Raw genomic sequence first — 26,444 nt, forward strand, 5'->3', positions numbered from 1 at the left:
AGCCTAAACATGTAGCCATTGACAAATTGCTAGCTGAACCATCACATGTGAGCGAAACAACTTTCACACCACTTGAATTGGCAAGATCAATGCACTGTTTAACTATCTCGGCTTTTTGCTCACCAGTTATACCAGCAGTCAGGAAATACCCAACTGGGAGCTTCCAAGAAGCATTAATAGCCACAAGCATGAGCACAAATGCTTCTTTGGCAATGGGCAAATTATCTGTGTCTACAGATGACCCCATGTCAACATAACCGTAATAGCATGTACCATCAAATTCTACATGTTGCTTGATGGCAATTTCATCAACTACCAAGCTACATATAGTTGGAAACTTTGTTTCACAGTGACAAGCTTCTGCCATAATTACCTTAAACGCCTCTGATGTGAAGCCAGGTGCTCCACCCACACACTGGTACCACTTTGTTAATGTTCTGAGGTGTGGCAAACATGTATTAAAACAGTACCTAACATAATTATATGCCCTGTGGGAATAAAATTGCAGTGTTAAGGCAAAGGAGCGCAGTTCTGGGCTGTATGACCTAGGTACAGCCTGTGCCCCAGCTTTCGCAGTTTGTCGCTGCAGCAAGTCTCTCTGCATTCCAGGTATGCTTTCTAGTATATTTAGTGAACTTTCATCCACAAGATGCTTGTCCTTCAGTACCTTAATGATAGCACTCAAAGAATCCACTTTCTCCTTAAGTCGTCGCTTAGACTGCTGAAGAGTTTTAATTTGTTTTTTGTACTGATCAGTTTTTCTTATGAGGTGTTCACATTTCGTCTTCAGTTCCTCACTTTCAGAGGATGTCTGACTACGTTCTGGTGGTCCTGCAGTGTACTCAGGAACAAGAGCAGGAACTTCATCCTGCACTCTGCTGACGGCAGCCAAAACTGAAGATGGAAAGGAAGAGCTCTCCTTCTGCAATGGTGGCTTTCTCTTCTTGTCTCCCTAAATGAAATAAACGAATGGAAAACATTAAGAACTGTTTTTAACAGATGGTTGAAGGTGTTACAGTCTTTGTCATGAACAGCATGTTACAGCCCACTAATTACTCCTATTCTTAGTCCTTTCCAGAAATATAAATTCTATTTTTCCAGCAACTATTTATCTTGTTCATAAAATACTCATTACTCTAACAAAAACGGTTGTTGTGTTCAGCAGACAACTAAAAATATAAACTTTGAACATGTAAAATATTTCTGCTGCAGTGTCTAGTTTAACTATCACACTGTACCGCTATGGGTGCTGTCAGTTAACAAGTTCTCAACACAACTGGCCCAACAGTTAATGATATAAAATTGTGTGTTATATCTAATTTTGCATTAGTGGTTGGTGCATATTCAATGTTCCACAGTAGTGGATAATGTTAACAAGAAGGTACTGCCAAAGCTTTTTAATCAATGATATCTTTCAATGGAGAATGTCAATGAATAGTGCATCAAACAAAAGAAATGTTCATTTGCTGTGCTTAACCCAAATACATAGTTATATTTAACACAGCCCAAGTGTTAATTTCTGTGACTTCACTAAATAATTATACCAGACAAACTTGTTAGCTTCAGTAGTCTTATAATCTAAACAGCGAACCTGAATTTTCTTCTCAAATATTCTCTTGTGTGCAGAGGCTGATGCTCATCAAAAAGGAGTTTCATAAATTTGTTTCTACATGACAATGTGGAGAACCAGATTATCTCTTTATAACATACTGTGTAGCTGCAGAAACACTTGAGTGTTCCAGCACCTCCCCTGTTAAATTCTATATACAGCATGGAATCATTCCTAGGCAAAAGCTATGTGTAAGGACCTAATCAGGTGGAAAGTGAAATTAATGTATTCAAATGACCTGAAGGAATCCTCCAAAATAAACATATATAAGTAAAACTAGAGCTGTATCAATTACTCCTAAAACATAACTGCCATTAACTAGCAAAGACAGTGCAATAAAAATGTTGTACAACACAGTAGACCAGACAAAGTGAGATGTTCACAAACTACTCTTATTCACATAACTGATATAATTTACTTCACATGTGTATGCCATTACTTTCGGAGTTAGAGCTAAATAATAGAAACTGAAAACTAAGTTAGCTATACCCTCCCTCCAAAGCCCCAAAAATCATCTTGTTTGTAATACGTACTGGGTCATTTCAGTTAAGTTACACTACTGGGAAACACTGTTCATTACCACCAATATTTACTGAAGTACGGTACATAGAATGGCAAATCTACAGTGTCCTGTTTAGGCCTATACTTTACGCCAGTTAATGTAGTGTTAGCTTTTAATCTGGTACATGATGAAGACAAAGTGAGTTACTCAACACTTCGATTATCGACGATACGTACGTATTATACTGAAACGTGAACTTGGAAACTAAGAATTTAATTCTTTGAATTAACATACCTTTTGCAAATGTTTTGGGTGTGTAGGGAAAACTGATGGTACAGCATTTTCTCGGAGCCTTACTGTTGAAAGGGAAGTTCGGTCTATGTCCTCTTCTCGGGAATGCTGAGAACATATAGTGCTCCATTTAGACGCACGCCAGTTCTTCCTCCTCGTGGCATTCTCCCACAGAGCTTTCCGACTTTCATTTTTAGGAAATCTAAAATCATACAGGAGAAAAACACGCTATAGTACAAGTACCGATGTAGCACACGTTCATTCACTATGAAGTTGTAAAATCACACTTAACGAGACACCTTACACATGAAATGTTATTCCCTTCGATTTCGCATCACAATCAGAACGATTCGTACATCCGAACACGACACAAGTCACCATAACAGCGCAAAATCCTTCCAAAAGCGAGCGACAAGCCCATGGTTAAATCACAGGCGGCCGTGGTTAAATCTGTCCAACAATTGATCTCTGACAAATTCTGACCTCATTGGTCAAAGCTGACGAGTTGTATCCTGTTCTTCAGTAGTCCCAAAAAGCTAGTGTACTATGCTTACTTTCAGTCCACAAGTCAACTTATTTTCTGGGATAATTTATTAAGCCGAGCTAAAGTTTTCTGAGCCCAAAAACCTGTAATACTAATTATTTGTGGTGTGAACTCAAGGACGTCCTGCCAAGGGCTTTTTAAGGAACTAGGGATGCTAACTACTGCTTCCCAATATATTTATTCCTTAATGAAATGTATCATTAAAATATATGTCTTTTTTCTTAAACAGACGGCTCAGTGCACGGCCTCAATACAAGAAATAAGACTAACTTTCTCAAAGATTTAAACCACTTACTTTTGTTCAGAAACGCGTCCACTCTTCATCAGTACACATTTTCAATAACATGCCAACACCCACAAAAAGTTAAGCTAATAGAGTGCTGTTTGAAAAGACTCCAAGTGATTTATTCGTGACCAGTTCCTTCTACTCCATTGATGAATTTCTTAGGAGAACTGACTGATGTATGTATGTCATTGATAATATCACATGAAGTGAATACTCCATACAATGTGAGTTCTCTACAAATTTTGTGCGGTCATGCGATCGTTGTGTACAAGTGCTATAAAATGTTTTGTATTTTTTTTTTTTTTAATTTGATGACATGTGGTTACATCAGCCTAAGCATTATCATGTGCACCTAGGTCTATGGAACATTTAATGTTTGGTGACAAATTCTATATCTTCTGAAATGTAAATAAGCTTAAGATTTTTGTTTTGATCGATTCCACATTCACAACGACAATTTTATTTGGGATCTGTGGAAGATAATATAGCATATCTGTTGTTATTTTGTAAATATTTATTGTGGATTCTTGTTTTCTGACATGTCTCATATCCCAGAGGATCTACTCACTATGGATCACTTGGCATGAAAAATACATCTTATCTACGCCCATCTGACGTGTATCTGTAATTATAAAATTTGCTATGCACACACAGACATGAAAAACCTGACTGAACGAACAACCGACTCAAACACGTTCTAGCGCCAAATTTGCGGCGATTTCCTGTCCACACGCCCGAACTTGTCTCCGCAGATGTGATTTGAACCCACAGCTTACAGTAATTTCACTCAAACCACAAACTTCAACTTCCAGGTTTGGGTACATTTCATATTTACGCAAATCTGATCACATGCAACGTTCTGTCTGCGCAAAAGTGATGTTTGCAGAACTGATTGTTGCGTGTTGGACAAGGATTACTTCGGCAGCGATTCCGCCACAGTTCTGCTCCCAACAGCATATCTGTGGAAGTTCTAGGTTGTTGTTGCTCCTCTTCACGACTGTATGTTTTGGTTTTTGTGATCAGCGCTGACTGCTGAGCGCGTGTATCGAAATATTGTAGGAATTTTGACAGAATTGAAAAATGGCAGAGGCTATGAGGCAAACGGTGGGAGATATGTTAAAGGGCGTTGACAGGTAAGCAATTTTTTTATTGATGTAATTTTAATGATTTATAAATTTCCTTTACAGAATCTTTATTTGCTTTCGATATAGACCATATTGAATGCAAAGTTTGGAATTGTGTATTCGATAGCATATTTTAGTGCATTGTGTTGGGAGTGCGAGGATATTCATTTCTTTACCTGTGTTGTGTGTTCGAAGTCATATAGATATGATTGCAGGTAAAATTAGCCGCACTATTCCAGTAGTCACGTTTTTTTTAATACAAACAATTGCTTAAAACTTCGTATGTGCTGAAGCTGCTCAACACACCCACCTACCAAATCCAGAAGTTTTAGTTATCTGTGAACGGGATTTTTTCCGACACTCTTCACAGAGACAGGATGTTGATATTGTACGATGAATGTTGAAGGTGGTTTGTGCATGAAACCACTACCATCATCAAACTATTTTGTAAACTCCCTTCACCTTCTGTCCTCTAACCTGTTTGGGGAAACTGGTTTTTAACAAAGACACTGTGTGTCAGACATGTTACATATAGTAACTTCTTTTCAGGTACAACCCAGAAAATCTTCCTACTCTGGAGAGATACGTAGAAATTCAGTCTCGTGAAAATGCCTACGACCTGGAGGCGAATCTGGCAGTCTTGAAATTGTATCAGCTGAATCCATATACGTACAATCCAGATATCACTTGCCAAATTCTATTGAAGGCACTAACTAATTTCCCTCATACAGATTTTATCCTTTGCAAGTGCCTCCTCAATAGTAAACAGGTAAGTTGTGTGGTTAGTGAGACTTAAGTTACACATTTTCAGGAAGCACACACACATGCACAAAACAGTTTGTCAGAGTTAAAGGACGATAGTTCTACATACATACAATGGCCAGTGCATCTTTGTGATTTTACATGGCATCTATAGAAGAATCTCTTACATAAGGATTTTGTATACTTGCATCTAGGAACTCCATCACACTGTAGCAATAGCTGAGACCTTGTGGCATCTTAAATTTTGTTTTACTGTCAAGTGCTTTTAAATTCTGCATGGAAGTTTGTTATAAAATGTACATGTGGATAAATATTTCAGAATCTTTGACACGTAATTGTATTTGTATACATGTGGTAGTTACCTTTGCACCTAGTGCTGTAATTGTGTAAATTTTTTGTCCATCAAAGCTGTGCAGTTTATTTTTAAGAACATAATTGTTTCACATATGTACAGAGCAGGCACTATCAATGTTTGGAATTTTCTAACTTAATTTCTGTAGAAAGCCTCAGTGGTAGGTTTCCAATGTATTTAATAACCTTCTTTTGCAGTTTAGATGGTGAGTGTGTGAGTGCACGTGCGTGTGCCCGCGTAAGGAGGGGGGCAGGAATGAACTGTGTGAGTGAAATACTAATTCTCTGACCTATTCCTTTGGTCAGCTGGACAATATAAATGATCCTGGTAGTCATATGTACACTACACCACTATTTTCACCACTCCTGATACGGGGAAGGCATGAAATGCTACATTGGATTTGCTAAGTGATAAATGCTGGCGAGAGTTGCAGTGGCGACTGAGCATCACTAATATTGCTGAAAATTGTGTACTTTGGGCATCCACAGTTGTAGTGTATCATAAATGGTAAAGGGTGCTTCAGCTGAATTATAAATATTTGCTTATGAACCAACTAATTTCATGGTGTTAAGCCAGATATTCAGTGCGGTATCTGTATATAAAAAAATTAGAGTAAACATATAAAAATGTTGTTTCAGTTAAAATGTAGTTGAATTGTAGACAAAACTATATAACAAAATTATATTTTCACATTTATTTCATAATTTTAAGCGATAGCCAGTGACAACTCAACATTCTATGTCCAGTTGTATTAAAAATGTTCATCTGTCGAGAGGCCAGTAGTCAAGTTAATGTACGGCAGAATGCAGGAAACATTGCAGTGAAGAAAATCACAGGTATAATATTGTTGTTATGACATGAGAGACAGACTGCCAAGGCTGCAACTGAGTTGAATCGGGGACTGTGCCGATTGGTGTTAGTAACTTGCTTCCACTCTGGACAGCAGTTTTGTTAGTTTAAATGTAACTGAATAGCTTAAATATCACTTTGGATCAGTGTCAAGTGCTCCACAAATCCATATGCATACCTCAAAATGTGCTGTGCACCTGTGTTCCTATAGAGAACACACTGATAGATATTCACACAGTTTATCGCATACGTCTACGATAAGAAACTGGATGACAACAGAAAAATTAATTACACCAGTTACTCATTGTGGCTTAATGAAAAAACATGAATCCCTGATGAAAAACACATGAACAATTGCTTCTAAAAGGAAAAGAGGGTATTAATAACAACATTAAACAGCATAGTGAGGTATTCTGATTGGGCTGCTGGCTATGAAATTAATTTTGAGCTATGCTCTTGTCTTGCATATAAGTGTAACACAACACTCATTATGTAAAAATGAGTTGTCTGCCTCGATTGCTATCAAATATTTAATGCAAATCGTAGACTTTTTGTGGGGCATCACTCAACAACAGTAAGGAGCATTTTATAGTTACCTTCCAAAACAATATTCACTTAAACATACTAGAGGCACAGAAAGCACATTAGGAATGTAATTATACATTGCTCAATTGCCAGCATGTAGCTACTAACATGGTCTGTTATTTTAAATGAGTGGTTTTACTGATGTGCCAAGCCCTGGATTCAAGGGCCCTTAATTTTTATACATGACTAACAAATCGTTGCTATGTCCTGTGGAAACAGTTTTTACCGAATGAATTGCTAATGTAAAGTTTGTTTGTCCTTCTGAAGAAGATGGGTTTAAACAAGTTGAAACTGTGGTCAAGATTATTTGAAAACCACAATTTTTTGCAACTAGATGCTTGTCTTTTATTCCTGCAGATGAAATATTCCTACAGAGGTGTCTGCTGGAGATAGTATCACAATCCAAGTAGTTAGGATTTTGTGCCAAAGCTGTGTCAAACCTATTCACTATGCTCTGTCCAATATCATCTCTAACATCAGTCGGCTTGCAATTGACTTTCTCAACAATTTTAACAATTTCTGTAAAGGCAACCTGGTACTCTTAATTCCACAATGCTGCTGAGAAGGAAGCCGAAGTTAAATGTGGATACATGCTAGAACATTGCCGATTTTATAATTCAGTGAAAGCATTTTTGTTATCATAATGAAACTGAAGATTCTTTTGGAAATAAATTAATCATAGATTTCATGGCTGGAAAATCTTCATTATAAAAATAAACATCTATAGTCCATTTACACCACCTCGTTAGGACAGGCTCATGCGGCAGTGCTATGTTCAGCAGCAGTTCTCTGTAGAGCAACACAATTCTGAACTTCCCTGAAGTATGAAATTATTTTATTTACTTTTGGGTAGGTGCTGTGCAGTTCTTTAGTGATATGTTGTAGTGCATGGATAGAAAGATGAAGTGGATTACATGTGGATGCAATACGCACAGGGCACTTGCCGCCATCAAAATGTAGGCTGTAACATCCGAATACATGATGAGAACTTTTCTTATTTGAATTCCCTCAGTCACAGTGCTTTAAAACTGCCATTCACAAAAGAGGTACTGTTGAATGATTTGTGAGGAAATCAGTAACAGCTTGAGAGGGTTGTTCTCTGTCAAGTATGCCAACCGTGCAATTGCCAGTGAAACATCCTCATACAGCTGTCATTTCATTATCTGCTATCCTTATGATGGCTATTTAATAGCATTGCACATTTTTGAGTGTGTCTTGGTTGGAAAAATAATTTTTTCTCAATGCTGACTCATCAGGAGTGTTGCCCATTGTATTTTTATAGGAACACGTGATGTTGAGCACTGGAAGTATGTATTGTGGGATTTTTGCAGCAACCATAGCGGATCACATATCATGAAAAAAGTCATTTGTGAAGTTTGCAGGTTTTTTTTGCATTTGACTCAATAATATGTACTTCTTGGATACTTGCGCTGCTTTGTTCTTTTTGTGTTCACTAAGTTGAATTTGCTGAAGTTTGGGGGTTTCCCATAAGTAATGAAAGAACCGTTCATCATAACCCTAGATCTTAATTTAGATGTTACTTTGATGCATCAGAATGCATCGTGAAGAGAAACAATCGAGAATTCTTAAGAAGTGACAAGGAAATAACAATGGCACTTGAAGTGAAAGGGGGAAAGGCACCAGAGCCTGCTGGAATGCATTCTGAATTCCATATAAATTGTTGTAAATACACCAAAAAAAAAGGCTAGCAGAGTTCTTTGTTGATATTGTGATGATAGTTAAAATCCCAAACGGACTGAACAATCTAACCTCATCGCTAGCCCAAGCCAGGAAAACCAAGCAAATAGCTGAAAAAGCTACTGCCCAATAGCCCCTTTAAGCTCAATATACATGCTTTTTGGAAGAGTTGTCTACAAAATAATCTTGGCTATAATACATGAGAAAATTGCAAATGAACAAGCTGGTTTTGACCCAGAAAGATGCTGTACATGCCAGATAATGTCACTCATGACCTACATACAAGCAGGCGTTCAAAAGAATTTAAAAATGTCAACTGAATGTAGATCTCTCAGCAGTTTATGACATAGTATGGAGACATGGTATTCTTTTGAAGAAACTGAAACATCTTAATGTTTTATCTGGCAATAATGGGAACATATTTTCGGAGATGGAGACTGATGCCAAACCCCACTAAGACAGTCAGTTTGCTTTCATTTGTGCAACAGACTAGTGAATAGACAGCTCCAGGTCTATTTGGAGACAGACTAATTCACCACATTCAGCACTGAAAATATCTAGTGGTTACATTGGACCAGGCACTGTCCTATAACAAGCATTTGGAAAACTACACTGTGAAGATAGGCACAACATCCTACGTTAGCTGTGTGGAACAACCTGGGGCTCTGCTGCTGAAACTCTGTGCACTTAAGCATTTGGACTAGTCTACTCTGCTGTGGAAAATAGTGCATGCATGCTCAGATGCCCCCTCCCACCCACCACCCATCCACACACATAGACACAAACTCTCTGCGTACAACTAACAACACAGATAATTGTCAGTTGTACACTAAGATCAATCTCCATCAAATGGCTGTCCATATTGAGCCACATTCTTCCCCATGGACTTCAGCAGGGAGCTTCTTCACTCCGTGAGTTTTAACATGTATAAAGCAACCTGCAACTACCTACCCATCAAGATGCAGTTTTCTTTGAAAGAAACTGGCTGAGAGAAATCTGCATCAATAAAGTAAACCATCCATGTAAACAGCCATGGAACATCGTCTCAGCTCAACTATAGACTCATGGGAACGAGACTGGACAGTGGCTTACCCTCCACATTGCTAGAACTTGCTCTGTATGGGGAAGAAAACCCCTGCCTTTTACCTTTCGCAAAGCACATGGACAATATTTAACAGGATATGCACCAAACGTGCCAGAAACATGGCCCCTCTTCATAGATTAGGTAAGGCTCTATCTCCAAAATGCAGTTGTGGAGCAGCCAGGCAAACAGTTCATCACATAGTTATAGCATATCCCAACAGGGGCTATTGTAATACTTTCAACGATTTCCTGATGGCACCAAATGGCATAATTGATTATATAAAAAATTGAGATACCTGTTTGTAAATTGTATGCTTTGTTTGTATGATATTTAATATTGTTCCCAGTTTAGCTTTTCAGCAATCGGAATGAACCACATACTGATTATGAAAACATTTTGCACATACTGCATTTGATTCGCATAAAACAATGAATGTTTCTTTGAAGTGTCATATGTTGTAGACAATCTAGGGAGGTCCAGTTAGCAGGAAAGTCATGGTCTGGGTATAAGGGAGACTTTGGATAGTCCTGAAGAATCACACTGTTGGCACTAATGGTCGCAGATGCTCTACAGCACTGGGTCTGAAATTATCCAATGAGTTGGTTTACAATGTTGCCCATAGGAGTGATGTGTGGTTGATGAGTGAGCAAAGAAATATTGTGTTTGTGTAGTGAATCCCAGCTGCTAGACGTGCTGCTGAGTTTGGATATTGTGTGAAGCTGACATCGATTGCTATTTTCAGTCCGTGATGCAGGAAATGTGGTAAACTCATCCTTTTGTTCATGAAGATGATGCAGTTAAAGCTGGAAATCGAGGGAGATTTGAGCAAATTGTGGTTAGTGATGAGATCTGATTCTTTGTGGAGTATTTGTCTTTTCAAACTGCAGCGTCCTCCAGGAGTGGTAATTACTGGTGTAAGATATCAGCAACACTATAAAATACTGACTCATTGTGTGTTGAACATTATTCTAACTGACAACAGACCTCTGGTGTCTGAAAAGTACAAGCAAGTGAAGTATTTAGTGTGACTGATTTCTGAGGGACTTGATAATTCAGTCCAGAGGCAACAACATTTAAAATTATGTATCACATTGGGTGTGAGGAGGAGACTGAGTGTGTTTGCTCCAGTTTTATAGAGCTTTTGTTCAGTCCCAGGTCAGTTATGGATGTATGTTGTATGCCCCTGCTAGACACGAATCTGCTAGACCTGTTATTGCGAGGGCATTAGGTTGGCCAGAGGTGCACTCAGATCGAGACCCATTTCCAGCTTCAAAGCTGGCAAGCCACCACTACCCAATCAGATAGCACTACTCACGATGTGACAGTTGTACAAAATATATTCTGTACCCCAGAAACATGCATACCATAATGTTGCTCGATCATGCATGGAGCAATTTTTCAGCAGTGAGGCGATTTGGGATTTGAGTAGAGGGGTACCTTTTAGATATAGGTGTGGTGAATGTTAACTTTTCACACCACTAATGGAGTACATCACCACCTTGGCTTTTGTTTTACAATGAAGTTTTGGATGAGCATCTCAGTTTTAAGATTGATTGTGTATACAGATAACTCAGAACAGTGACAATTCCTTGGTTGCTCTATATTTTCCCCAATTGTCTCTTCAGAATCTGTCTACTAGGTATGTTTACCATCTATCATACTCAGCAGTACATAATTCTGAAGGCACTGGAACACATGCAACACGAACAAGAGGCCAAGCTTCTTACCTGATCAGTGCTTTACAGACCCTTAGTTGAGTTAGTTACATGTTCCGTATGTCATTTGAATGATTCTTTTATTGAGATGATGTGGGATGAGCCATTTTACAGGATATATTTACGAGATTAGTGTTAACAATAAAGAACACTTTTTAAAGACCGACTCATGCAACTCCACTTCAAAAGTAATTGTTTTTTATTATTTTATTTATCTATTTTTTAAATGTGCTACATATTTTTGAACAGAAATTTGTCAATGGAATAGAAACAGTAGTCCAGGAGAAATGGTTTTAAGTTAGATTTAAGACTTGTTTTGCTATCTGCCTGTTGAAATCTTTTTTTGAGCCACTGACAGGTAATAAAGGTAATTTTTTTCCCCTCTAGTGGTGTAGGTATGGATGTCATTGTTGTTCTCAAATTGTGGTGGATTATTTATAGCAAATTTTGTCAGCATACAGGGTGTTTGGAAATTCCCATTACAAACTTCTAGGACTTGTAGGGGGAGTGAGTAGATAATATTCTGATTTGGAACCCATGTCTAGAAACCGTTTCCGTGCTGTAGCTGTTTGAAAACAAGTTTGCTGGGTGGGTAGGTAGGTAGGTGTGCAACAGGGTAGTCATGTTGGGGGCATGCTTACATCAAATCGGCTGACATCATTTGATATCCATCCTGTCTCTCTGACCTGCTTCAAGCCTCATTCAACTGTCTGTGAGTGTTAGAGCAATATAACTGAGTACATGTTTGCAGAGCACAAAGACATGGTGAAACTCATGGTACTCAAAGAGCTGCTCATCACCTTTGTCAAGATCATTATCCACAACATCCGACTACATTGCATACCCTTTTCACCACTATTATGAAATGGGTTTGTGAAAGGACACCTTCGCCAACAGCGGGTGTAACTGTGGTGCTCCAAGGAGATGTCACTGTAAACAGCAGTATTTGTGAAAACGTATCAAGTTTACTTTTTGTTCTTTGGTTATCAATGAGAGGAATTGTAAAACAAGTGATGTACTGGGTCTCGCCTAATCAATTTCTTGTAAAATTGGTCGCATTACCAACATGTTTTCAAATAGTTGTAGCACGGAAACTGTAAATTTCCAGGCATGGGTTCCTATTCAAAATATTATGTATTCACTCCTCTATACAAGTGTCTAGAAATTCGTAACAGGAATTTCTGAACACCCTGTATATTTGTATTGTGATGGCGCAGTTAAAATGCGTAGCTCCTTGAAGAGGTACCTCCATTGCATATCTGGGTAAACACCACATATCGTTCTTACTGTTCCCTTTTGTACAATCAATACTTTCTTCCTAAGTGATGAGCTACTCAAAAAATTATTCCATAAGGCATTACTTGTCCCCCCCTTCTAACAGCCGTGTGCAGCAAGTCTCTAGAGGAATGGAAGGTTCCAAATGATTGGAAAAAGAGCACAGGTAGTCCCAGTCTTCAAGACAGGACGTCGAGCAGATATGCAAAACTATAGACCTATATCTCTGTGACATCAATCTGTTGTAGAATTTTAGAACATGTTTTTTGCTCGCGTATCATGTCATTTCTGGAGACCCAGAATCTACTCTGTATGAATCAACATGGATTCCGGAACCAGCGATCGTGTGAGACCCAACTTGCTTTATTTGTTCATGAGACCCATAAAATATTAGATACAGGCTCCCAGGTAGATGCAATTTTCCTTGACTTCCAGAAGACGTTTGGTACAGTTCCGCACTGTCGCCTGATAAACAAAGTAAGAGCCTATGGAATATCAGACCAGCTATGTGGCTGGATTGAAGAGTTTTTAGCAAACAGAACACAGCATGTTGTTCTCAATAGAGAGACGTCTACAGACATTAAAGTAACCTCTGGCGTGCCACAGGGTAGTGTTATGAGACCATTGCTTTTCACAATATATATAAATGACCTAGTAGATAGTGTCGGAAGTTCCATGCGGCTTTTCGCAGATGATGCTGTAGTATACAGAGAAGTTGCAGCATTATAAAATTGCAGCGAAATGCAGGAAGATCTGCAGCGGATAGGCACTTGGTGCAGGGAGTGGCAACTGACCCTTAACATAGACAAATGTAATGTATTGCGAATACATAGAAAGAAGGATCCTTTATTGTATGATTATATGACAGCGGAACAAACACTGGTAGCAGTTACTTCTGTAAAATATCTGGGAGTATGCGTGTGGAACGATTTGAAGTGGAATGATCATATAAAATTAATTGTTGGTAAGGCAGGTGCCAGGTTGAGGTTCATTGGGAGAGTCCTTAGAAAATATAGTCCATCAACAAAGGAGGGTGGCTTACAAAACACTCGTTCGACCTATACTTTAATATTGCTCATTAGTGTGGGATCCGTACCAGGTCGGGTTGACAGATGAGATAGAGAAGATCCAAAAAAGAGCGGCGCATTTCGTCACAGGGTTATTTGGTAAGCGTGATAGCGTTACGGAGATGTTAGCAAACTCAAGTGGCAGACTCTGCAAGAGAGGTGCTCTGCATCGCGGTGTAGCTTGCTGTCCAGGTTTCAAGAGGGTGCATTTCTGGATGAGGTATAGAGTATATTGCTTCCCCCTACTTGTACCTCCCAAGGAGATCACGAATGTAAAATTAGAGAGATTCGAGCGCGCACAGAGGCTTTCCGGCAGTCGTTCTTCCTGCAAACCATACGCGACTGGAACAGGAAAGGGAGGTAATGACAGTGGCATGTAAAGTGCCCTCCCCCACACACCGTTGGGTGGCTTGCGGAGTATAAATGTAGATTTAGACTGAGTGGGAAAATGCAAAATATGTCAGGAGGTTAACTTGTTTGTTTCAAAGATTAGAAATTATACAAAGAGCAAAAATAGCTGAACTTAATTGTTTTGACAAAATTTAGGGAGAGTCTGCTTTCTGAGAACCACTTTATAATTCTTTGAAAAATATCATTACAAATAATTATTTTGAAAAATATCATTCTTCCATTGATTTTTCTCTAGTGGGATTTATTACAACACTAGTATTGTCTGCAAAAACTACCAGTTCTACTTGTTGAATATTAAGTAGGTTATTCACACGTATGAGAAATAGAACTGACCCCAAACTGAACCCTGTGTGACTCCCTTTGTTATCTCTCCTCAGTCACTAAAATTTTCTACCACTTCAGTATTGTTTGAATTATTCAGCATGGCATTTTGTATTCTGTTTGTTAAGTTTGATTTGAACCAGATGTGCACAAAACTGTCAGTTCCTTAAAAGTTAGTTTTCTAATAGAACGACGTGATCTATGCAATCATACACCTTGGAAAGATCACTAAAATACCAACTGGCAATATTTTAATATTTCAGGCTTGTACTATTAGATGAGTGAATGTATAAGTAGCTTTTCCAATCGAGCAAATCTTCCGGGACCCAAACTGTGATATGCTAAGTAAATTGTTTGTACTCAAGTGTGAGACTACTCTTGTGTACATTACTTTTCTGAATATTTTGGAAAATGATCTCAGTAAGGATATTGGACGATAAGTCTTTAAGTCTGTCTTGACATCTGTCAAGAGATTTAACAATTGAATATCTTACCTGTACGGAAAAATTCCTTGTGCCAGTGATACATTACCGTACTTCACTAAGGACATTACTTAATAAGCTGGAACAACTTTTCAGAATTATGTTTGAAATTCTATCAACACCACATGAGATTCTGTTTTTTAGAAATTTTATATTTCTATTAGTGTCAGCAACAGATGCTGGTGCTACTTCTAGTTGGTCAAAGTTATGTGGAATGACTTTTTAATATATTCTCTTGCCCCTATGACTGAACCATTTAATCCTATTTTTGCTACTACTTTTATTAAGTGATTCACAATGTATCAGTGACAACATTGTCATTTAGTTGAATTGTTATGAATCTTGTACACTGCCTGGCTATCTGTCCCCTGTTTAACAATATCCCATAAAGTTTTAATCTTCTTATATCTTAACATTTTCTCTATCATGAGGTGCATACTTCTGGACGTTTTAATGACTTTCCTTAAACTATTACAATTTTTATGAACATTCTGAATAAGTTCTTAGGAAAGCAACTATTAAACATTGACACAAATTTACCATGGAATAAATTGAATTTGACATAGCATCTCCTTCTATACATACCTCATCCCATACCACCACTTTTAACTTAACATTAAATCATTGAATCCTGTTCTCTTTAATAAGCCTCAATACTTTTGTATGAAACTGCCTCAGGGCTGTTATGTACTGTATTATTTCCATTAATTGTGCATCATGATCAGATGAGCCATTAACAATTGGGTACACATTAATTGTGCAGCCTGAGCACTGTCTGTCCAACTATCTTGCTGCACTTGATTCGGAAAACTGGCTATTGAAATTAGATTGAAACACCCAAATAATGATTATAGTTCATTTTTCCTGTCTGTATCTTTCAAGAAATCTACATTTAAATCTCCCCAAATTATTAACTGTTTCTTCTTGTCTGACAAATATCTCAATAATCCATCTAGATTTCTCATAAATAGCTGACAGTTTTTGAGAGGGTGTCTGCTATGATTAACAAAAAAGTATTCTGGTAGTAACAACTGATAATCTCATGCTGCTAGGTTCTGAGCAACAGAAAAACTAATTATTTGAACTTTTTTTTTCTTTGTGTCTAATTATGTTGCAAATTCTCCGTTTTCCTTGTTAACACTACATGAAAATGATGCTAGTCTATAGTCCCTGATATTTAACATATCGATCTCTGTAGTTATGTAGTGTTAAGAGAGGCACAAAATATCTATTGCTTAAGAATTTCACACACCTTATAGACATACAAGAGCTCATCTATCTTATTATTCAATGCCCTTAATATTCTGATGAAACAAATTATTTTTCTGGAAACTGTGTTGCATATATTGTGGTCATGTCTGCTTTAATTTCTTTCAATGCTGTCTCTCTGTAGCCTGACTTGACCTAAAAGTGTGTCCATTTGACTCTAGGAATCACAGGAATTTTGTCTTGTGTGCTTGTGGCACCCTTACACTTTCTGCAAGATGCTTACCTAATCTAGCCTTTCCCCTTCTGTTCACTTGTATGCCATGATTTATGTATCCTCATCTCCCATGATGCTTGTTACTTGGTGTATTCTACTCCTAACTTTCCCTGTAGCAATTGGCCTACCACTTTCCCGTGATTACTACCTAGCAGCAGGCATCTTTCCTTCCTATATGACTTTTCTCCTGACCTGGCTTTAAAGTTGTTCCTAAGAGTCTGCTTCTCTTCACTTAGCTCAGAAATTGATTGAGGCTCTTCTCCTACTTCAGGTTATTAGTCAAACTTATTGCTAATAGGTATTTGAAATGTGATTTCTGAGGTTCTCTCCTTTTGCTTATTACTTGTCACCGTCTACGAGCTCCTGTTGTATGTTTCCCCCTTCAACCTCTGTAATTCAAAATATGCCCTTTCTAATCCTGCCTGAAGGGCACAAATTGTTCTTCCATGTTCTAAGATGTTCTCATCTTGACTATATAATCTGAAACCCTATGGAAGAGCCTCATCTGACACTTAATTTGCTTCCCAAATGCATTCAGCCCAGTGAAACACCAACACTCAATCCTGACATTTTTCTTCCACATTAAGTGACCTACGATGACATCCACATTTGTCACACATGCAGCTACTCTGACAGTAAACAAAAAAGGACTACAACACACTTGAACTGTAGCAAAGTAATAATTAGTAAACACTTATCTTTCACTGAGTTGTGCAAATGACTTCCAGGTATCAGGTGGACAGAGAATAACACAACAGATGTTTGCTGAATGAAAGCTTTAGCTAGCAGAACACACGAAGTGACCAAAACTAAAAAGTACGATATGTTCTTACAACAATCTTAAACTGATGCTATCAGGAAATTTTGTAAAGCACTGTAATGAAGCCCAAACAACATGTAACAATTCGACGGCAAGGAGATGTTGACAATAGCTTGTAAACATTCCACTGATATTCACTGAATGTAAGTTTTAAATCACGGAAGACACGGAATGGATGAAAACTCGAGAAAGTACGATATTTATAACAACAGTATTAAACAGCCACTATCAAAAAATTGTGGAAAGCACTGCAGTGTATGTGTAACAATGTGTAGTGCTCTGCAACTGCTGGTGTGTATGCTTAAGTGTGACTATCCACCATGTCTGCCAACTGCTAATCCTTCACCAAATGTACCCAGCAGAAAAGTCATGCATGATACACAAGATACTCTACTTCCGCTGTAACAACATGAGAAAGTGGTGGTACTCTGCTGAGCTGCTGAGCATGAGGACATGGAGGGAAATCAGTAAGCTGATAAAACAATAAAGGAGAGATGTAGGGTGACAGAGCTGAACAGTATGCCATGCCCTTTGATTGTGAACTCACTATTGAGGTAGAACATTACCCATCAGTGGGAGGAAGAGTGGCTGGAAGTGAGGGATACCATTCTGCAGACTGTGAAATCCATTACACGTCTGTGGCTTTCCTCCTTTTCACACAGGTGGAATGAAGTTCTCACTCATCTCTGCATAGGACATAGCCCCCTTACACATGGGTTTTTTTGCCTTGTTTGTGGTGCCTGCATCATAAATATTATAGCACATCATGTTTTAACAGAGTGCATATTGTATTATGGTGATAGGGCAATAGTACATTTAAGTGAGGATCTGCCCACCATTTTGGTAGACGACAAATGTGGTACATGTTTTAAAATTTTGTGAATTGTTCAGGTTCTACCCTAAACTCTTAGCTTAGAGCTTTTAGTGTGTTGTAGAGTAGCACTGGCTTGTCTGTTATTCTTCTAGTGATCAGCCCATCACAATTTCTTTCATTCAGTCTTTTCTCTTTTAATTGGTTGTTGTAGAATTGACCATTGCATTGACGTGTGTGTGTGTGGGGGGGGGGGGGGGGGAGGGGGGGGGAAGCTTGACTTTTAAGCAAATCTTTGTAAGGATGCTAAATATCCTAATGTCATGCATTCAGCAACATATATCATTATTAGAATTGTCCTTTGAAAAGGGCATAGTCAGTATCCTATCCCATTCTTCTCAAATCAGAGGTTTTGATCCCTTTTAAATTCATCGATGACAAGATATTCAAGCTTAATCTCACTTCTTTCCTGAGCAATACAGGATACATACAGTGCATGATCTAGCCCATTCTGCTGCCATGCCAGCTAGGTCAGAAAGAATAGTGCTTGAGGACGCTCTTCAGAAGTTGCTCCTAGTGCTCTTAAAGTTTGATTAGTTCCCTAACAATCATCGATCTGTTGTACTATGTGGATGTTTGGAACATCATATGGTGGTGACTTGTCTGTGTTATTGGGAACATCTTTTGTTTGTCTGTGACAACAAGAGGGACTAGTGTGAAACAACATTTCAAGGTGACATTCAACATCTTTGTGATTGTGTGTAGCTCATTGCATTGGAAAGTGTATATATATATATATGATATTGAAAGTGGTACCATTCACCGAATTCCCTTATACACAATGAAGGAAAATTCAAGATGGAAGCTTGACTGGTAAGCATTTATTTTCTGTGTGTCTGCCTGCTGTGTAATTTCTCATCCGAATAATATTTCAATTACTGTTTCAACCCTTAATTTACCTTCCAAAGATAAAATTTCAGTTTCTTCCAATACACTCATTTAAAAGTACAAAAATCTATGCCTCTCATTTGGAACAGGTATTTTCTGCCTCAATGAGAAGAGGGGAGGTTTGAAAGAAGGCAGGTCACACAATGCCCAAATCGGGGAGGATTCCACTGCTTTTTTAACTTTTTAAATACCATGTTTTTTGGCAGTACTTGAAATTGTGTCTCCTAAATGTCATTACTTCATGGGCATTATGTCTTGTAATATTACAGTTTTCTCAAGTTAATTTTTGCTTTGATACAATTGTCCATTAATTTTAATAACACAATTATACAACATAAGCCTATATGGGGATTTGTTTTTGATTTTCCACTAGTGTATTAGTGGGTGCAGTAATGGATTTTGTATGCTGCAGTGGGTGTGAAGTATGCTCACTGTTCTGATGCTAACTGTACATTTTACCACATTACATTGTTGTGCATTCATGTACACTTTTATTTTGCTGTCATTCAAATAATGTAGCATAAAAATATTTCAGCTTATGCAGAGTCCACTGAGTGAGATAATGCGTTTAGCAGATATACTGGAATGCTGCGACTTTCAGCGCTTCTGGCATCAAGTTTTGAATGAGCCAGAAATTACATCTAGAATTACGGGGTTTAATGACTCCATAAGAAAATTTGTTTGCCATGTTGTTGGAATTACATTTCAAACAATTGACAAGAAAATGCTTTCTCAACTTCTTGGTGGTGTTGATGGTAAGTGAAAGGATTATTTTTTCCTTAAGTTAAGTTTTGTTAAATCAATACATTTATTTGCATGGCCATCGTCTGTAGCAGCTGTTAAAATCGGTTATTATTGGTTTTCTGTCTTGAGTTTACTGCAGTTCAGTTTAAAGAGAATCTCAAGATGTGTTTCACTTTTATTTATAGAGCATCATGCATGATTATACTGAAAATTGGATACATATGTTTGTACATCTTTGGTTGTTTTAAATTAAAACCAATGTTTCATTTATAACGTTGGAGTGCACGTTATTTATGGTGTTTCTTTACATATTCTCCAAACCATTGCTTCTTCCCTCCTTGTTAGCAGTGGCTGTTGTTGAAAGGAATATAAATAACCCAAATGCAGCACAAGAAATACTGCAGAATGGCAAAAATTGACAAATGCATATGTGGGCCGAAGTATTTTGATAACAGCCACAGCTAACAAGGAGGGAAGAAGCAGTACCTGAGAGTTCAGGTTGGCACCATTCTCAGTCCCAGGAGAATGGCATTCCATGGGGCTCCATATTAAGTGTCCTCCTTATTCGCATCCCTATTAATACATTTGTGTCCTCTGCCAGACCATCAGTCACCCCTGCTTTATATGTGGATAAATTCTATATACGGGCTAGCTCTCTCTCAGTAGCATCTGTGGAATGACAGCTCCAGGGTGTTACCCGGTGTGCTTCCACGTGGACACCTACCACCCCCCCACCTCCGCTTTCTCTGTGACACATCCATGGGCAGATTTGCAGCTTTACATCAAATACCTATTTTCTCAGTCATGGGCCAACTCTAGGGAGGCTAACCCTGCGTATAATAAACTTCGCATAATCAAGGAGACTCCCATCATATGGCGTTCTCCCCTCTGCTTCTCCCGATAGGAATTTACCATCGTCTGCCATGTTCATATTGGCTGTACTAGTTTGGCCCATGGTTTTTAACCCCACAGTGAGCCAACCTCCCTTTGTAGTTGCAGGCCCCTGCTCATGGTGATCTGTATTTTGCTATACTACTCCTGCCTTTTGGTCCTTTGCACTAAATAAGCGCTACCACCTTCCTTGTCCTGGGTGTTTGCAGATGACCCTTGCATGGTTACGTCTGTCCTCTGTTTTCTTCGTGAAAGTGGTTTGTCATCCCAGCTTTAAGTCCTTGACTTTGCCTCTGGAATTAGTGTCCCTCATTTAGCATGAGCTTTGCCTCCACAGCAGCTGGGTTCCCCCTCCCCTTTTTTGTTGCGTTTTGCCTGGCTTTTTGTGCCATTTTGTTTCCTCTTCTTGTGTCATCTTCCTCCAATGTTGCACCCCTTGTGTCATGATCATGTTATGGTATGGGGATCAGGAAGCGCCGGTGGCAGTGCTGGTGCGCATAGCATTTCATGGGTTTCCCTATTCTCACCATTTGCTCAACCCCCCTTGTTCTTTCCTCTTCCTGCTGCCCCAACATCCCTTTTACCTCCATGTTTACCCATTTTCCTTTCCCCTTAACTGAGTTGTTTCTGCCACCTTAGATCATGTGGAATGATGACCTCACTGTTTGGTCCTCCATCCCATCCAATTAACCAACCAACCAACAGATTTCAGTTGGCAAGAGCTGATGGTAGGGTTAGAATGTAGTGTGAACACATGAAGCCTTGGACCTAAGTTGTCAACAAGGCATTGTGCAAGCTGGTGGTGACTCCATAATAGTGTGAGGTGTGTTTACTTGGAATAACCGGGTCCTCAGTTCCAACTGAATTGATTGTTGACCGGAAGCAATTATGTTAGACTACTTGGAGACCATTTGCAGCCGTTTATGGACTTTGTTCCCAAACAACGATGTAATTTTTAAGAATGGCAGGATTCCATGTCACTGCGTGATAGTGTACTATGTCACTAGGCTACAGCTGTTCACTATTAGTTTGAAGAACATTTTGGAATTTCGAACAAATGATTTGGTGACCCAGATTGCCAAGCATGAATCCTATCAAATATTTATGGGACATAATCGAGAGTTCAGTTCATGCACAAAATCCTACACCAGCAACACATTCACAATTATACACAGCTATAGAGGCAGCATGGCTCAATATTTCTACAGCAGACTTCAAACGTGTTTGAGTATATGCCGCATAGAGTTGCTGCACTATGGGTAAAGGTCTTGACACTATATAAGGAGGTATCTCATGAGTTTTGTCACCTCAGTGTAAAATCAGCTTTTACGTTCTACTCTGGAACAAATCACAAAAGAAATTAAAATATAGCTTTTGCTATAAACAGGATGATTAAAAAAGGATACAGATATTGATGGAATCACGTGTTATCATGCAATCATTTGGATGAGATGATGGCAGACCTTTAAAAAGAATTACAGACGCTGATAAAAGATAGTACATTTCAGTGCAAGATGTGAAAAGGGAATTTTTATGTGAACGTAGGACAAAAACTAAATAACACTCCAGTGGGGAAATTTGACTTTCATACCAGGACCGACAAAGGTCATGCATTAGTAGAATTCACTAATAGCAGCAATGTTTGTTCTTCATGCATTCTCCTAGACTAGGCAAGTACAAAAATGGAACTAAAAGCTGACTGATCGTATTTTATCAAACAGTGATGAAACTGTACCTGTCACAATCCTAAACCACTTCAGAATATCAGTTGGTGATAGACTGTTGAAGTGTGTGTATAAAAAAAGATAGATTGCATCAGATTCATCAAGTAGTAAGTAAGAAATATGCATTGACTGTTTGTTTAAGAATGGGAAGGTAAAGCAGATTAAATTAAGTAATAGGTACTAGCATCATAGAAAATTAAGCTTATGTAGACATAAACCAAAAGGCTGCTGTGTAACATATTTATTAAAATAGCAAAGCGTGTCAATGCTAGAATGACAAGCAAAAGAAAATTTTTTAGACGCAAAGTAATTGTAAGAGTCTCAATCAAACAATAATGCAGATTTGCTAGAATTTCTGAATTAAACTAAATGTATTCTGGACAATGAGATATACAAGGAAAATACGGCAAGACAACAATTGATGATAATAGTATGAAGAAGACAAAACAGGAATATAACATTGAGTAAATGAAACATTTCATCAGTTAATATGTGATAGACTAACAACAGAGGGGAAAATCCAGCATTCAGAGACTTGCGTACATGTTAAGAGAATCTAAGAGGCGAATTAGAAACATAGTTGATAATGAAAGTAATGATATTAAAGATGTCAGGCCAGATGAAGTGTGTAAAACATTGAGTTGTGATGAAAAGGAAGTGTCTGGAAATGGTTATTCAGCCAAAACAGTAGCCTGAGGCATAGTAATACATAAGAAAACTGGAAAATTGTTGGAAAAAAATGGGACATTGCTGTTACTAGGAAGCATTAATTCAACATCTAATAGTGTACTGAAAAGTATATGCTTCTGTCACACTTCATCATGATAGGTGAAAGAGAAGTTAGGGAAGGAGATTACATGTATTATATTCAGTAGTCCTAAAAGAAGTTTGCAGATCTCTTAACAGAGAAAATTATTTGTGGAACATTCTTCAGCCACCCTCATTTTTATTATTTGGTTTCAGTTGCTTCTAGTGTAGATAAAGCAAGATACTAGAAATAGCCCGGAGTACTTTCAGTAAGTGAAATGTTTTCAAAGTTAAATATAATTTGTATGAAAGGGAAAACTTGCACTCAATGTGTTTAATTTTAACTTATAGTAGTGAAACATGGTTTTTAAATATGAAAACCATAGCAAATGGAACAGTGGACAGGAATTGTTCTTCTTCCATACCTCATTTCTTCTGTCTTTTGGGATCGGCCCTCTAGTTTTTCTATGCCATTTTGAACATATTTTCATGATTTCAGGGTGCAATCTCATCGTTTTCAGGTTGTTCTTTGGGGTCCTAATCCATGTCTTTGGTGAGTGTCAGAATCTCTTTTTGCTTCCTTTATATCAAGTACTGTTCTTGCCATGTGGTTAGGTTCACAATGCTTGACTTGCCCATACCAAAGTAGGCATTTTTATGAAGCTTTTCTACTTTATTTATTATCTTAAATGAGCCTTGGATGTCGTTTCTTTCTAGCTGTCTTTTACAGTCACACCTCGAGGTCAGTGTAGCATCCTTGACTCTGTAACCAGTAGCTTCCGTAATTTGATTTGCACATTGTCAAGCATTTTGATAGAGATGGTTGTATCATTCATTTGTATATATTTCTTTTGATCACAGAAGTGGAAGATATAATTATGACTAATGAAAATTAGAGGTGGATGAGACGTGTAGCCATCCAAATGGATGGTAGATCGACCATAGGTTCCAAAAGATAAGAAAAGAGAATGATGGTCTGTTGGCTAATTGATGGGTGGCATTAGAAAGCAGGGAGAAGCAACTTGGATACATATGAATAATTAAAGACCATAATGTATATCACAGCCTAAAAGAGTCCTTTTATTCAGCAGTGGATTTCAAATGACAGACCCATGCTCTTTATAATGTTAATTGAATACAGTTAAAAGCCTCAGGGGAACAGTACTTTGGAGTGGTATGAAAGGATTTTTAAGTGGCTTCTTCACTTTATGGGTTCAACATTCTAATAGTTTTTACAAATTTACCAGGTACCTACAGTCCTGATAATTAGATCTCTGTAGTTGTTTAGTGATGATTATCTCTTGAAAGTAACATTTCAGCAATTTGTTATTGATGGTGATTCTGTTTTAATGTCTTATGATTTAATAAAAATAAAGAGAGACTGTAAAATGTGTGATGTGTTAATTCACTTGTGAATTTAGCATAGTATTGAGTCAGCTGCCATTCTGAACAAAATTTTTATCTAAAAATTTACCTACATTAAAATTTATTTTTTATAGTGGCAGTTCTCATACAGAACTATGACCAGAAGGTATGCCAGACTTTTGGTTCTGATTAATTCCTTTGATGGTGACACAATTTTATTTGCAGTGAAGTTTCTTGCTTGGTCTTGTAAAGCACATAGTTATTTAAGTAACTATGTGAATGTGAACAAGAGGTGTTAAATAGGAATACTGTAGAGAATGATACTTCAGTCTCATTTTTAGATGTTAGATGAATGCTTTAAGGGTAGATGTTGCTGTTGAAATGAATTTCATTTGTAATTGAAGAACCTACAGTCCATGTTGAGTCCGACTTTGTTGCAGGAAATTGTCAGATGCAGCTCATATGTATTCAAGAACAGTAGATAAACATTCTGTAGTTTGTGTGAATGTATTGGCATCAGAAGGTAGAATTCTAGCACTGACAGTAAATGTATTGAAAGTTGAAAAGTGTATCGACGTCTACACAATTATTCTGTTATTCACAATAAAGTGCCTAGCAGAGCTTTGGGGCTGTAGGTTCCCTCCTGAGGAATACTTCTATTGTTTGTGTTATGGCTTAGTAAATCTACTATTTACACATCACTAATTTCTGAAATTTTCGGAGCCCGGGACATCTGTTTCTGGTGGGGGTATCTCACCGTTTATCATCAACAGTGCCCAGACACTACTCATCAGTCGCTTGTATGAGAGTGGAGAGTCGTCATTTGGGATTGCAGCCATTGTTACATGTGGATTATCTGAAGAATTTGTTAAAGAGTTTGAAAGGATAAATGTAATTCACAATGTAGTTTATTTGTGGTAAGGAGCACAGAATTATTTATGGAATTAGTAGATGACGTAGCATCATGGTTGTTGATCAGTAATGTCAGCTGGCAGAACATATTGCTGTTTAAAAATAAATGAAAGGTTTCTGTGAAAAGTGGTAACCTGATAAAATGAATGTGGAAAGGTGATGCAGCAATGGCTATTTCAATTTGAAAGTGAAATAAATTCAACTGTTAATATATGTGTGTGTATGAACCTAGGCATTGTTAGGCTGTGTTAAGTGTATAAAGGACAATAAAATGAAGTATTGTTATTTGTACCTCTGTTATTTCAAAGTGACATTTTTTTCCAGTTGAGAAACTTTGATATTGTTACGTAAAGGATACATGTTTTCATGTTAAGCAACATTATCAGTTTGTCAGTAACAAACCATGTTCTCTCTGTAAAGCTTCCATACTAGAGTTTGAGAGCTGCCGAACTATTAAAAGAAATATGTTGGGAGCTTCCGCACTCCCTCATTCTCACATTAGGTGGATCTCCCTCTCATCCGGGAGTCTTAGTAAATTGCCCTTTCTTCATAACTCTTCCAAGAACTATTCTTCTTTCCTCCCTAACAAAGGAACTATCTGTATGGGAGCTAGGTGTATATTTTTTTTCCTACGATATTGCCAGCCATAGAATTTCACCTCCTGGAGGAAAGTGGGGACTAACCATACTGTATAGCTGTAATTTTAGTTTTCTTAAATAATTTGCCTTCCGATATTTTTTACGCATTGATATAACGAGTACCTTTAAATGTTTTCAGAGACAACATTGATGCAGTGGGTTAAGAAATATGGCTGGAAAGAAGAAGATAAAGACACAATTTTCATAGCCAATCAAGATGAAAACATTAAAACCAAAAATATCACTGAGAAGATTGATTTTGAGAGTGCTGCTGCCATAATGGCTGCATCTAGATAGTGTAATATATTATAATTTGTTTTTGTATGTTTCAAATATATTTGTCTCCAATTTTGTTCTGTATTTATCTAATTACAAAAATTTAAAGAAAGCCTTTTAAGAGTTTA

The 26,444-nt window shown here is 37.8% G+C and overlaps 1 protein-coding gene across 1 annotated transcript; it reads left to right on the forward strand.

Moving 5' to 3' along the window:
* Positions 1 to 4,211: 4,211 nt before the first annotated feature.
* Positions 4,212 to 26,444, forward strand: LOC126416575 (eukaryotic translation initiation factor 3 subunit K). The gene is made up of 4 exons (XM_050084324.1): positions 4,212 to 4,365; positions 4,906 to 5,125; positions 19,555 to 19,774; positions 26,180 to 26,444. The coding sequence occupies exons 1-4, from the start codon at positions 4,313 to 4,315 to the stop codon at positions 26,335 to 26,337; spliced, it is 651 nt and encodes a 216-aa protein (XP_049940281.1). The 5' UTR covers positions 4,212 to 4,312; the 3' UTR covers positions 26,338 to 26,444.

This window comes from Schistocerca serialis, chromosome 8 (assembly GCF_023864345.2).
Source record: "Schistocerca serialis cubense isolate TAMUIC-IGC-003099 chromosome 8, iqSchSeri2.2, whole genome shotgun sequence".
NCBI classification, from domain to species: Eukaryota; Metazoa; Arthropoda; class Insecta; order Orthoptera; family Acrididae; genus Schistocerca; species Schistocerca serialis.